The sequence below is a fragment of the Phasianus colchicus genome, chromosome 6 (assembly GCF_987193195.1).
Source record: "Phasianus colchicus chromosome 6, bPhaCol1.hap1.1, whole genome shotgun sequence".
Lineage (NCBI taxonomy): Eukaryota > Metazoa > Chordata > Aves > Galliformes > Phasianidae > Phasianus > Phasianus colchicus.
The window spans coordinates 34,045,499-34,059,374 of NC_143441.1; the positions used below are offsets into that span (position 1 = coordinate 34,045,499).

Below are 13,876 nucleotides of genomic sequence, written 5' to 3' on the forward strand. Positions count from 1 at the left end.
ATTATACGGAATGCTCCTTTACTCTTTGTCATGAGTTGCTTTAAACAGCTCTTTTCCTTTTGACAGCCCTGTAATTGATTTTTACTACAGAGTCTGGCCTAAAGAATAGCACATTCAATCCATGCTGGTTGGCGAATGTAAAATCTAGAAAAGAGACAGGTTGCTGTATCTTATTTACATTTGAAATCAAATCATAATCACTAGTATTGTGGTACTATGTTGAACTAGTATATGAGCCTTTTTTTCTTCCTTTATTACACAGATGCTGAGTTTCTCCCTTCTACAACTACAGACCCAACAAGCATTATCCGTTATGGGAACAGTAGTTATTTGTTCATCCATACCAAAATGAATTGGGAAGATGCACGAGAAAACTGCAAACGCGATCAGTTTGACCTTTCCAGCATCTTAGACCCCTACAGTCATTCATTCCTGTGGCTAAAGATATTAAAGTATGGGGTGCCTATATGGATTGGTCTTAACAGTAATGTGGTAAGAGCATCAAATTAATTGAGTATGCTGTTGCTTTTCTTATGGAAAAATCAGCAAATACGAAGTCGTATTATATCTTTATTTTTAACTTATTAATTTATATCTTGGTCCTAGATACTTTTTATACTGTCAGATCTACAGGTAGAGATCTGTAGTCTTCCATTACTCTTCCTAAATTGTATACAGCATATTATTTTAGCACTTTTTCTGTGATATTAAACTCTATGCATTTCCAAATAATACATTCCAGGCTAGCATTTTGAATTATCTCTTTGTAGAGAGTGTATAGTGTTTATTTTGAGATAAAATCCATGTATTTTAAGATGTACAGTGAAAATCATTTATTCTAAGGTAACATTGGTTCTGTTACAGTCACTCTTCCAACGTTTTGATGATAGTTACCCAAAGTATTAAATAACTGGTTTATCTTATTTTATTTGTCTGTCCTCTCCCATTTCTTTGATATTTAGGTACATTCTTATGTTAAAATATGTCTTCTTTTCTGCTTGGCAAAGGCACTTATCCTGCATTCCCTCAGTTTGGCTTAACAAGAAAATAAAAGGAAATAAAAACTAGTGGGCATAATATACCATTTCTTAAATAATAAAATGTTCTTCATACTTAATAAACTAAATTATTCAATTGTTTTCACAAGCATAGGTAGGAGATAAATTGTTTTTTAAATGTACTTTAACTTAAAATATTCTATACTTCTTGAAGCCCAAGGGGAAAAAAAAAATTACTCTTCCCACTTCACTCCTAAAAACTATTTTAAGTGAAATTATTAGAACATTCAAGTTAACAGTTTTGTTAAGCTTAGAATTCATTCAGTGTCACTTACTCTGCACTTCTTTTTGCTAAAAATCATTTTTTGCCCTAAATGAAAACTTCTTGCACAGGCATCTTCATAACAGACATTTGACTGACAGAAATGGTTAATACTTAATTCCTGGGGTTTCATTTTCAGACGAATGGACGTTATGAGTGGATTGATAACTGGAGAATGAAGTATACTAAGTGGGCTGAAGGGGAGCCAAAGCAAAAAATAGGCTGTGTTTATCTAGACATTTCTGGATCCTGGAAGACGGGATCCTGCAATGAAAGTTACTTCTCTGTTTGCAAAAAACCTGATGGTAAGAACTGGAATCTAACTATTGCAATTGTATTGATTGTCTAGTGAGAGTTCACAATCCATATGACCAACCTCATATGGCCCCTAATTTAGCTGTGATGGTAAAGAGTAGAGATAAAAATGTGTTAAAGCATAACAGTGTGCTTGGGTTCTTTGATAAATTAGATTTCTCAAGGCTGCGATTGAAGTACTTTTTTTTTCATAGATTAAGGACGTTTTACCATTGTGTTGCAGTAAGCAGTACAGACTGTCAAGTTAACATTTTGTTAAATACTTGAATAAGTTTTCTAATGTTCTGTTAGAATAGTCTGTTCATGATAAAAGAATGTATAAGACAGTGTGTTTGTAAATTTTTTCCTTTCCCTTTCCTTCTTTTTATTTTTAACAGTTCAAGCTCCTACTGAGCCACCTCAGCTTCCAGGAAAGTGTCCTGAATCAGAAGGACACCGTTCTTGGATTCCTTTCCGAGGTCACTGTTACTATGTAGAATCTTCATCAACAAGGAACTGGGCTCAGGCATCATTAGAATGTCTTCGACTGGGTAAGTATCGTCAGTTAAAGAGCTCACCTTTTGGACTTTTTTCTCTCTGTGGAAAGCTGAACAAGCAATCTACATTTTGTGATTTCAAGGATGATGTAAGTCTTGGACAGTTAAATCTAATTATTACCTTGATTTTGGAGGAGATGGAGAATAGCTGTCTACCACTGGTACATGCTGCCATTTATGTCTACCGGCATGAGAAGAGCTATGTAGCCTGGAGTGGAGATCAATAAAGAGGAAACTTTGGCCCTGCTAGGAGATAGTCAACCTCATCACTAAATAGCAATTGCTAAATCTTGGTTTAGTGGGATTGTTTATCATTTGCATATCTGATATGATTTGCACTTTGATTATTCCTGTTTTAAGTCCTGATAGTTTAATTTCCTACTTATATTGTGGTGCCTAAGCCCACGCCCAATGCCCAAGTTAAGCCTGCACCATTGTAGAGCAGAGTGGGATAGTCACTTCCTTGGTTAGCTTGCTATTCTCTGCACGATATGCTCTACGATGTGGTTGGCCCTTTTGGCTGTCAGGGCATGCAGTTGACTCATATTCAACTTGCCATTTACTTGCCTTGATGTCTTTCATGCTTGGACACTGGTGCTGAGGCTGTTGTGTAGTGGCCCTAGAACAGAACTGTACAGGATGGTGTACCTTTCTCTGAGTCCATAATTTGGGTTCTTCCCCTTGCTCCTCTGGGCTTAGGAAAAGTGGTCTTTGGTGGGCTGATGGCTTCTTTGATTAGTCAGAAGTAGCCAACGAATGGTACTGCTTGGGGTACCACCTCTGCTAATGTCTCTCTGTGTTGAGGATGTGTAGAGAAGTTTTTTCATGACAAACGTAACAGTAACAAAATATCTGAATCATTCTGCAAAAGAGGAAGAAGTAGAAAAACATGAAGACTACAGTGAAAAAAGAGGAACATTCCATGTTCTTCTATATTTTGCTGTCCCTACTTGCACTCTATTTTTTGTTTGCAGTTGGACATTTTCCAATTATATCTCATCCATAATAGAATTTGGAACCATAGTAGAATTTATTTCTAGCTCAACAGTACTCCCCATTTCTTTCATATTTTCGTTCTTTTTAATTCTACCTTCCTTACCTGAGAAAAATACCTTCAAATATTCAATAGCCCAATCAAAGCAACTGTTGTAGTATTGACTGGATTGTAGGCTCACACAGAAGAGAGCTGAAGATGGTCTTTATTTAGTGTTTAATGACATTCCAAACAAGGTTACATAGTTCATTCTCTCTGCAGGCACACTGCAAACTCCATGCTGTGGTATCTTGACTTTGCTACAGCATCAAACAGAATGAATCATTATGGCAGAATGCCTAGTGTTGTATGTGAATGACTAACAGGATATCTACCATGCTAGCTGGGCAACAGATAACCAGCATGACTTTCCTTTCTCTAATGACTGCAGCGAGAATATAGGAAAATAAACAAGACCTAGTTGAAGAGTTTCAGTGATGATTGTGCTTCAGAAAGCCAGCAAGTATGCTATGTAGATCTATATAAAGGCTTGGAGAATACTTAATCATCAATATGTGAACTTAAATTGTGCACAGACTGAAGATACAGCTACCTTTTACTTTAATCTTGCGATTTTTGTGTAGAGAAGTTTTAATATTAAAACATGAGTAGAAATTATTACTGCATAACATATTAGCTTGTATTTTTCCCAGTGATGAGAAAATAGTGCTAGTGCAATGCCTTGGAAATGATAAGAAATACATCAACAAAAATACACGAGTTCTTCATGTGATATTATCAAGTTAGTTTTTGTTCTGAATTTCAAAATCTACTTGTAACTTGGCACAGATAATCAGTGCCAAGAGGCACTGATTGACAATGAGAGTGCCTTGCACTGTAAGACTTCGAGATCTTTGTTCTCTTTGGATCTTGCAGGTGCCTCTTTGGTATCAGTTGAAGACTCAGCTGAAGCCAGCTTTCTCACATACATAATTGAACCACTTGAAGGCAAGACATCAACATTTTGGACTGGAATGTACAGAAATGTAGATGGTAATTTCTTTACTTTTGCCATTATTTTTTTATGAATAATTGCCATAAACTGTTTGATATAGGTGTTAATATATATATATATATATTATATAAAATTACACTTCTCTGATACATTTCAAGAGAAATTAGGAAAGGTAATAGGGAAAGCTAGTAATCAAGTAGATTTCTCAAGAAGGCAATAAACGCAGAGCAGAAAATGAATACTATCTTATTTTTGAATCTGTTCAATATTTTCCCACTTAGGAGAATGGCTGTGGCTAGACAACACTGCGGTGAATTTTGTCAACTGGAATACCGGAGAACCTTCCCCTCAACAAAATGAGCACTGCGTTGAAATGTATGCAAACTCTGGATACTGGAATAATATCTATTGCACTTCCTACAAAGGCTATGTTTGTAAAAAGCTAAAAAGTAAGTGCTACGTTTATATTTTTTTAATATAAGGAGTATTCTTGTTGTGTGCTAGTATTAGTAGATGACTTTTACATGCAGTGCATTTTAGCTGAGCATTTTGTGTTTTTATAAATAAGAAGAGAACGAGAGAATGACATTTGCATACCAACAGAAAGAAAGAATAACTCTTGTTGGAAAGTAGAAGGGCTGATTAGCATTTAGATCCCTTTGAACTGTTTTGAAAATATTCTGTTTTTATCTCAACTGTTCCTAGTGTGTGCCCTTTACCAGTCTGCCTGTCCTGTGTTGACAGTTGTTCAGTTATCATGTTGTTAATGTTCTTTGCACACACAAATTAATTTATTTGAAAATATATTCCTCAGAAAATCCCCTTTTTAGCACAGGGGGGATACCCTTTGCTCGTTTCCATCTGGCAGGCTCATATGTGTGTTATTTCCCAGTGTAAAGCAGTTCTTCTGTTAATTGATTATTTTTGAATTGTGAATTAACAATCAATTTTGATATTTTATCTCCATGTTTTGCTGTTTTGAGAAGGTAAATGAAAATTAAGGCAAATAGCATAGTTCGTATGTAATAAACTATAATGTTCCTGAAATAACAGAAAGTGCAAATCTGACACATTTAGGGCATATGTTTTCCTAAAACTCATACCAATCATTTCTTCCAGCTTAAATTGCAATATTTACAACCTCTTACTAATATTTACTGAGGAGAACAAATTACACTTAGTGGCTGAGCTGTTCACTTCCCTAAAATACTGGAAATGAGAGAAATTCTGCTGTCCTTTCTAAGAATTTGCTTTCATGCTGTATTTTCAGGACTTACTCAGATACAGTAATGGTGACTGTATCTTTCACAGGAAATACTGTAGAACTGTTGGGCTTAGCCATCCATTCAGAATTTGTCTTTTTACATTGTGACTGGAAAATGAAAAGACAATTTATTTTCATTCTTTAACTAAAATAGTCATAGAGGCAGATAACAAATGTTGCAATTAATGGCCATCCCTTTGTTTTCAACCATTCATGTATCATCTTTTTACTGACACTGTTATTCACCTGTTCTGATACTAAACCAATTCAGAGAGTTGAAACAGGTGAAAAACAGTTATGATTAGCTTCAACCAGTCTAGCTTCCTGAGCTGGAATGTTATTGAGTCAGTGCAATGCCAGTGTCAATGCAAGGACTACATAGTTGCTCACTGAGGGAGAGGTCTCATTTGAGTCTTACGCTGCTGTAGTAATGTAGCTTAAGTCAGCAGAATTTTGCAAAACTGTGGTAGTGCTAAATGGAGTGTTAGAAGCATCATTTTACTTCGTTTCTTTTACAGTGTCTTGCTATGTTTGCTGCTTTCTGAAAAGGTTGCAAATGCAAAACTGTGACTGAAATTTTCCTGTAAAATAGATGCTATTTGCTGTTCCACTTGCTAAAGTAGAAATTATCTTAGTAACTTGAAATTCTGGAGCTGGTCTATTACATAAATAATCTAACTTAATTTTGTAAATAAGTAGGTAGTCTAAACAACAATTCATCAGTTCTACAGGTGCTAGTGGATTGGACTTCTAAATAGTGGCTAGGAATACTATGTTCATGGCATTTCACTATAACTTGTCAGAGAATCACAGAATCGTAGTAGTTGGGAGGGGTCTCTGGAGATAATCTAGTACAACTTTCTGCCAAAGGCAGGTTCCTACAGGAGGTTGCACAGGAAAGTGTCCAGGCAGGTCTTGAATATCTCCAGAGAAGGCAACTCCACAGCCTCTCCGGGCAGCCTGCTCCAGTGTTCTGTAACTCTCAAGTAAAGAACTTTTTCCTCATGGAACTTGCTGTGGTCCAGTTTGTACCCATTACCCCTTGCCCTATCACTGAAAAGAGCCTGTCCCCATCCTCTTGATGCTTGTCCTTCAGATTTACAAGCATTGATTAGATACTCTCGTAGTCTTCTCCAGGCTGAACAGTCCCAACTCTCAGCTTTTCCTCATAAGGGAGAAGCTCCAGAACCCTCGTCATCTTTGAAGCTCTTCAGTGCTCTCTCTCTAGAAGTTTCCTATCTTTCTTGGACTGCAGAGCCCAGAACTGAACACAGTACATGCTAAGACACTTTAGAGTTCAGGAATAGACTTATTGTCTGGGAAGGCAAGCTCTCTCTTAGCAAAACAAATATATTTGCTATTTATATGTAGAATGATGAGTACTACAAGGATTTATAATTGTATTCAGGATCATGTTTGAGCATGCCTGTCCTAAAGAAGCTGTATAGTTTTTCTTGTGCTTTTACACTGGTGTGGGAATCTGCCTCCATAGTGTTCATTGGTGTTCAATTTGGTATATTTATTCTGCTAGTTTATGTAAATTCATACATGAGACCACAGCACCATAGACCATTGTGCTTTGACTTTTGATATATGTGTAGAGCTTTGTGTGAGATTTGTATTACTGTATATTTTTCTGAATATGATTTTCACTATGATTCTTCAAATCACATCATTTTAATATAAAATAAAGAAAAAAGTAATAATAATGTAATTCTTTTTCAATATTTCAAAATACCAGCAACTGAAATACTGCCATCAGCTGAAATGCCACCAGCTGAAATGCCTACGAAGGGTAAGGATACTTGCTTGTTTTCTTTTAGGTAAACAAAAATGTATCCAATGGAAGATTATTTAAAATAATAATAATAATAAAAATCATATTCTATATCATGTATCCTACATCTTCTGTAGGATTTTCTACATATTCCTACATTTTCTGAGTACTTGTGTGTTTCCTAGGAGCACATTATTTCCTAGTAGAAAGTGATATACTCCATTGAGTATCTGAACAAAACTTAAAAATAAAAATGTGTGATATGAAATGCAGCTAGCCTTTTAAAATCAACTTACTGTTTATATTTGTTTTTAGCAATGACGAAGGATGAGGAGGCCCCTTCTCTAAGCCATGGTAAAACAGGAATTGTAGTTATTGTTGTCATCATCATCCTTGCTGGAAGCAGCCTTGCTGGCTATCTCTTCTACAGAAGAAGAAAGAATCGCTTGTCAACAAATGACAGCTTTGAGAACAATTTGTATTTTAATAGTGATGGAACTGGAGACACAAAGGATCTTGTGACCAACATAGAACGGAATGAACATGCAACACTATAGTATAATAAAATTAATGTAATATGTAATGTAATACGTAATGTAATGTGCCTTGTTTTAATAAAATTATGCAACTACAGTTGCATATTTTCTCAGTGCAAATACTGTATTAGCCAGTTTTAGTGTGTGCATAATATTGCGTACAGCATTATGTTTATTTCATAACCATCTTGTGTAAGATTTCACATCTCGTGATCTTAGGGAAAAAGATAATGCTAATTATTAAATGGAACAATAGAAATGGATGCAGTAAACAAAGTGGAATTTAGGTAGATTCATTTAAGCTGTCAAGATTTGAAATTTCTGCGCCAAATTCAGTTCAGACCATGTAGTGATACACAGAATCTTCAAGCTATTCAACAAACATCTCTAATTCTGCCAGCTCTCAAGTACTCCCAATGGCATAACTACAGTGATAGTTGCTAAGTAACAAACCTGTGTTTAGACATCCTCATTGAACCAAGAATCTGAAAAAATCCTTTCATAGCAAAATTCCAATTCCTGTGATTTCACACAATGTGGAGAACCAAGTATTTAGCTCTCGTTGCTTATCTCTTGTAAGATTTGATTGGGTAAAAATGGGAGGCAGGCCTTTGAAATGGAAAAAGCTTGGTTGGCTGGAGTTCTTGCTGGCTACAAGTGGACTTTTCTGGGAGAGACAATGAAGTTAACAGCAAAATTTCCTTCTTATCAGAACAGTTACTGAGGGAGGGGGGGATCATTACCAGTATGCATTCTGAAGGCTTGTAGGAGCAATGTGTTTTGATAATCACATGTTGCTTTTTTATACCCTCACAATCAATGACATAGATTTGTGAGGTGTTTGCTGGAAGTCAGGAAAAATTTTGTCTTAACCAATGTATCCATTAGTACCGACTTTGTTTCCTTTCAGAAATGGCTAGATCAGTTACCATTTACATAATTCTTAAATTTCCAAATGTGGGGTTTATATTTCTAATTTTTCCAAATCTTATAAAAAACAAATCATATGTGATTTTTCATTCACACATAAAGGTGTATGATATTTGATTTTGTGGTTTCAGATTTGTTCTGTGAAATAAACAGTGGCTAGCTTTGATTTTTAAATGGTTTTGCATTGTATAGTCTTGCCTGTGTAAGGCTGTAATAGGATAAACTTAAATAGAAGAAGAGACAATCCTGGAGATACTCTAATCTGAACTGTGATCAAATAACAACTGTATTTTCCTGTATCTATGCACGGATTATATGCTTAAAACCAAGTCAAAAATGCCAGCTTAATGATCTGGATTTTATATTTTTGTAGTGAAGACGGGGAAATCTGTTCTGGAGTCCCTTTTCTCTTTCTGCCCATCTCCTTTTCTAATAACAATAGCAGATATATCTTCTATTTTCTTTTTTAACACACATTTGTTCGAGCTTGTCTTTTTGAGGATTATTACTTCTAATGGTTCTTCATCCCAGCTGGTGTGGTTTACAAACCAGAAACTTCCTGTTCAACTTCGATTAGTGATGTTAAAGATGATGATATTTCAACAATATTGTTGAAACAGAAAGAAACATATGTGAAAGGGGCAGAGAAATGCTGAGAGGCTGTGATTGGAATCCTAGCTTTTGTTTTTGCACAACAGCCAGTGCAAAAACAAATTAGTGCATTCTCTGTCGAAAAGAAGTTTAGTCCTGTTCTGAGGCCCTTCACAATCCTAAAGATCTCAAATCACAGCGAATGATTCTTCTGGACAACATTTTGTCATGCGTATGTATGCCAGTGCATTAGTGGAAAGAAAACAAAGATTGAAGAGATGTCTCATTTCCTTGTACTCTGTCATACTTTGTAGGTACATCTCTGCAGCTGAAGTCTGACTGGGAGAGAACCCAGCTTCTGGAGCCTGGCTTATTCTGAATTCATTTATTCATTCTTAGCTGAATGCCACTTAATAGCTAGCATTAGGTGTAGCTACTTCTGTGTAATGCTGTTTCCTTTCTACTCTAAGACATGTAAGATTTTCGGAGGAATATGATATTTAAGCTGCATGCTTTACTGTCCTTCCAATTGCAATACAATGGGATTGGAGCAAATCTCCCATGAGAAAGAGCAAACATGAAAGCAGTGGCATTTATAGCACAGAACATCACTTAAGTTCCATTTAGTTAGCTTAAGATGAACATTGATACGCTAGATATGATGTATACAGTAATGACAATTTGACAATTTTTCAATTTTTGAATGGAAAGCAGGGAAAACAACTTGATTATTTTAAACAATATCTAATTAACATAAGATGAAATGGACTTGTGACCATTTCAATTTCCTTTTTTTTTTTTCCTCCTTTCACATAGTTCCCGTTAGACTGAATGCAGAGCACAAAGTTTTTAAAATCATAATTTCTTTGGTCATATAAATCTTCAAGAAAGGTTGAGGAGAGTAGTTCTCAAGAGAATGTGGAAAGAGAAATACCTTGTTATTTCAGTCTAACCAGGACTGAGCTGGATTGCAGTGGTTCAATTGAACATTATTTGGTGATCTGGCAACGTGTCCTCCTTTCCTGCTGCTAAGCTATCATATTCCTGACAAGCAACTAAATGCTTAGAAAAGTTTCCAAGATTGGGCTTGGTAAACTGTTCGTGTTGCTCCATATGCATGAGTAAAATCAGTACATCTTATTGTCATGTCACCATTTCTTTCAGCTGTTCTTTGCTACAGGCGGTTATTCCTTATGGAAGCTGTCTTCTCTCCTAAGCACCCTTATTGCTTTTTGCTCTCTTATTTTGTGTCCTGAGTAGATCCTGCTACTTGGGTCTTGCTTTTCTGAAATATTCTTGCTATTAAAAAAAAAAAAAAAAAAAGAAACAAACAAAAGTCTTGATTGAAAAGATGAAAAAGAAAGAATGGATAGAGAAGCAAAAGAGACTTTTTAGTGACAATTCATTTCCATAACCCTCTGATTCTGCTGAGCTTTCTTACATTTCATCTTGGTGGTTTAGGGAGATAAATGAAAAAATAAAGATGATGTATCTTGAAAATATAGCATGAAAATGCCAGGTGCTTTTTGTTGCTCTTTCAATACGTTCTGAACCTATCTACAGAAATGTAAAGCTCGTTCCCTCTGTTTGTTAGTATAGAGCATTTCTACTAAGATTTTCGGTTTTGGCATTAAAAAAATCCTTTTTCTGAATTGGAAGCTTTGTGATTTTGCTCTATATATGAGGATTCTGATTAGAAATCTTACACCAAACAGGATAAATGATCACCTTTTATTTTATTTATTTATTTTTTTTTCCAGATATTTATAATGATGCTTTTTGAAAATGAATTGTTTAACTTTAGGGACACATCTTGTAGAACCTGCATGGACTCACCCATTCATTTCTGTGGTAGTAACTGGAGAATGACTTGATGGTAATTGTTGATAGCGTGTAAAAGTTTGCCTTGCCTCTTTGCATCCTGCTACATTTCTTGTGCTTTGTTTCTGTTTCCCCTTTTTTGCAGAAGAGTTCTGACTTCAGAGAGAAGATGGTGAATCTGCACAGTGTAACTTCCTGCCTGGGAGCAGAGATTGCCAAAGGAACAACGCTGACTCAACACAAAACTCAGTGCTGCTTTTCTGAGTGGAGTGTCTCTCTGCTGTCTTCTGATCTTCTTTCTCACTTTTTGGGCTGTGACAGGCTCTTCTCAGACAACCATGGTGGTGAAACTGACCTTAGTAACTTTTTTCAGCTTCTCTCAGCAGATAATTGATAACAATCCTTCATTCTCCTGTTCTTTCTTGCTTTTTGGTCCCTATTTTTTTTGCCCACTGGTCCCATTGTTTTCTCTCAGCATTGTAAATCTTGATCTGCCCTAATTCCTTACGGACTTTTCTAGGCCCAGTGTTATTCATTTGCATCTGAGTTAGAGCAACAGAAACAGGGTCCCAGCTCTTCATGTAGGTATGCAGTGTTTCCTTTGCATACAATAGCAGCAATTTTTCAGGGTAAGACTTATTTTAGGTTCTGTAGCGCTGGAGGACCTTAAAGGACCTTAAGGACTTTCTGCAAATAGAACATCGGGGAACTTATCCCAAACCAGCCTCTCCTGAAGATATGGGGATGGAGATTTTTCAAAGGCCACATTCAGGAGTTTAAGAATTCAAAAAGTGTTATAAACTTACTACGGGTATGAGTGTCTTTCCTCTTCCTTAACATCTATATATTTCTAATTATTTTGCATACTATAAAGCAGAGGGTTTTTCTAAAATAGACAGCACAATTTTGCCAGAATGTCTGAACAGAGCGTACTTTAGGATGTGGAAACTTTCACAGACCAGATGGATGAAAAATGTGGCAGTATTCCTTATTAGTTTAGTTTCCCTCTTTACTGATAATTGAAAATCCATCATTTTCTAGTGACAGATTATATTTTTCCCTTAATTGTGTCATTTCTTTTCAGAATTTCATCAGTTGTTACTGCTTCTGTATGTGTCAAGTACAGAACAAAAGGAGGGATAAGTGCCTCCTGAAGAAAGGAAATTCTTCCTCTGCAGCTTTTCTCTTCTTTATGGAAAAGCTGAAATGCTGTTTTTTTTCTCTAATTCTAGGATCATGGTTACTTGATTTGCCTGGTTTTCCTAGCTGTTTTTCATGGTACCGTATTACGTTATGTTTTTTGGATCAAACCAATCTTACTCTTCTTTTTTACTTCCTTTATTTCCATTAGAGAGGTATTCATGTTAACTTCACCCTAAAAATAAGATCCCGAGTTGTAAGGCACATTTCCAAACATCTTCACTAAAATGTGGCCTCTTAGAACTAACATATCCATGGAAGAGAAAACTCTTGCATTCAGTAGTGAAAATAGCTTAAAAAGTAAAGCTTATTCATCGAGGTATTATTTCAAAATTACATGTGTGACGTGATTTGGTTCCTCATTTGCAGACCAGAACTTCCCTGTATCAGCTGAGTCTTAAAACCTAAAAGGATTTGTTAACCTAGATCAATGCAGAAGAGTTTTCTTGCAAGACACAATTTGTTCTTCTAACAGGAGTTAGAGGTACAGAGGAGAAAGGAGCAAAACATCTGGCAATGGTTGTTTACCTTCTTGTGATTTTTCTCTTTTCCTTTTGTACACGTCTTCAAGCGTCTGGTAAGTCTTTGTCCTCTGCTGAGCTCAGAGTTTTGAAAGTGATCTTTCTCCTGCTTTTCTGTCATCCTTCCTCATGGAGATTGAGTATAGATCTATTTGCAGCCCAGCATGTAATTTGGAATAGTTTCTTTCAACTCTTAAATCTGGTGATGTTAGACATTGCTTTTGTAACCCAGTTTTCAAGGATGTGAATGAGTAAAATGAACAAACAAACAAACAAAAAAAAAACAGGTGTGAGTGAGGCAGTGCTGATTCCTGAAAAACAGCCAGTTGAGTGTGGACGTAGCTGACCTGAAAGTACTCCCTTGGGAGGCAAATCAGCTCAGGTGCACAAGGCAATGTTTTCTCAGCATGCATGGAACCACTGGCTGATGTCTGCACTGAGTTTCCTACTCAGCTCATGTGGCTGTTGCACATCGATTGTTGTTTACTGGAATTTCCTGGCTGGTAGCTTTAGAAAGGACCTTAAAAGCTGCTGCCTGCAACCGTAGTCTAATCCACCATGTGTGAGTTTCTTCTCTGCAAGTTTTTGGGCAAGGCTTAGCTTGCTAGCATGAAGCACCACTGCAGTCGCAGAGCTGTGGCAGGGTGAGTGCCATGTGCTTGTTTGGATCTTTAGCTTTTTACAGGAATGTCACCACAGCTGTTTGATTGCTCCTCAGTGTCCTGGAATGTGGGGTTATGAACCCCATCTATTTCTCACCTGGTAAGAAAGCTGGGATGGCAGGAAAGCTCAATGGCACAGCAGAGCAAGCTGGGTCATGTTGCTGTCAGTTTAGGAGAGCCGAGGGATAAAAAATCAGCAGCAAAAATATTCCCAATACGGAGCAGGCTGTAATTCTACCCACTTTTTTTTACAATTGGTCTTCAGAAAAAAAACCTCTTTGGGGTGTCGTGCAATGCTTCACACTTCTATTTACAAGTGTAGCTATTAATGGCACTGAGGACAGTTATCCTGTGCTCAGAACTGAAGTGATCATGTTGCGATTTGTGGTTTTCCTCCTGAGAAAAGCACAACCTG

The 13,876-nt window shown here is 36.5% G+C and overlaps 2 protein-coding genes across 4 annotated transcripts in view; both read left to right on the forward strand.

The window, feature by feature from the left end:
* The window catches only part of LOC116243273 (macrophage mannose receptor 1), a 54,725-nt gene extending 43,761 nt beyond the window's left edge, over positions 1–10,964 (forward strand). For all 3 annotated transcript variants that reach the window (XM_031614418.2, XM_090142886.1, XM_090142885.1), the window contains exons 24-30: positions 263–492; positions 1,460–1,625; positions 2,013–2,165; positions 4,081–4,197; positions 4,441–4,608; positions 7,165–7,218; positions 7,516–10,964. In XM_031614418.2, coding sequence (XP_031470278.2) covers positions 263–492; positions 1,460–1,625; positions 2,013–2,165; positions 4,081–4,197; positions 4,441–4,608; positions 7,165–7,218; positions 7,516–7,757 — 1,130 coding nt within the window. In that variant the 3' untranslated portion in view covers positions 7,758–10,964. The remainder of the gene's footprint in view (positions 1–262; positions 493–1,459; positions 1,626–2,012; positions 2,166–4,080; positions 4,198–4,440; positions 4,609–7,164; positions 7,219–7,515) is intronic.
* Positions 10,965–12,279: 1,315 nt separating this feature from the next.
* LOC116243272 (macrophage mannose receptor 1-like) overlaps positions 12,280–13,876 on the forward strand; it is a 29,310-nt gene continuing 27,713 nt past the window's right edge. The window contains exon 1 of the mRNA XM_031614417.2: positions 12,280–12,855. Within this exon, the coding sequence (XP_031470277.2) occupies positions 12,795–12,855 (61 nt within the window). The 5' untranslated portion in view covers positions 12,280–12,794. The remainder of the gene's footprint in view (positions 12,856–13,876) is intronic.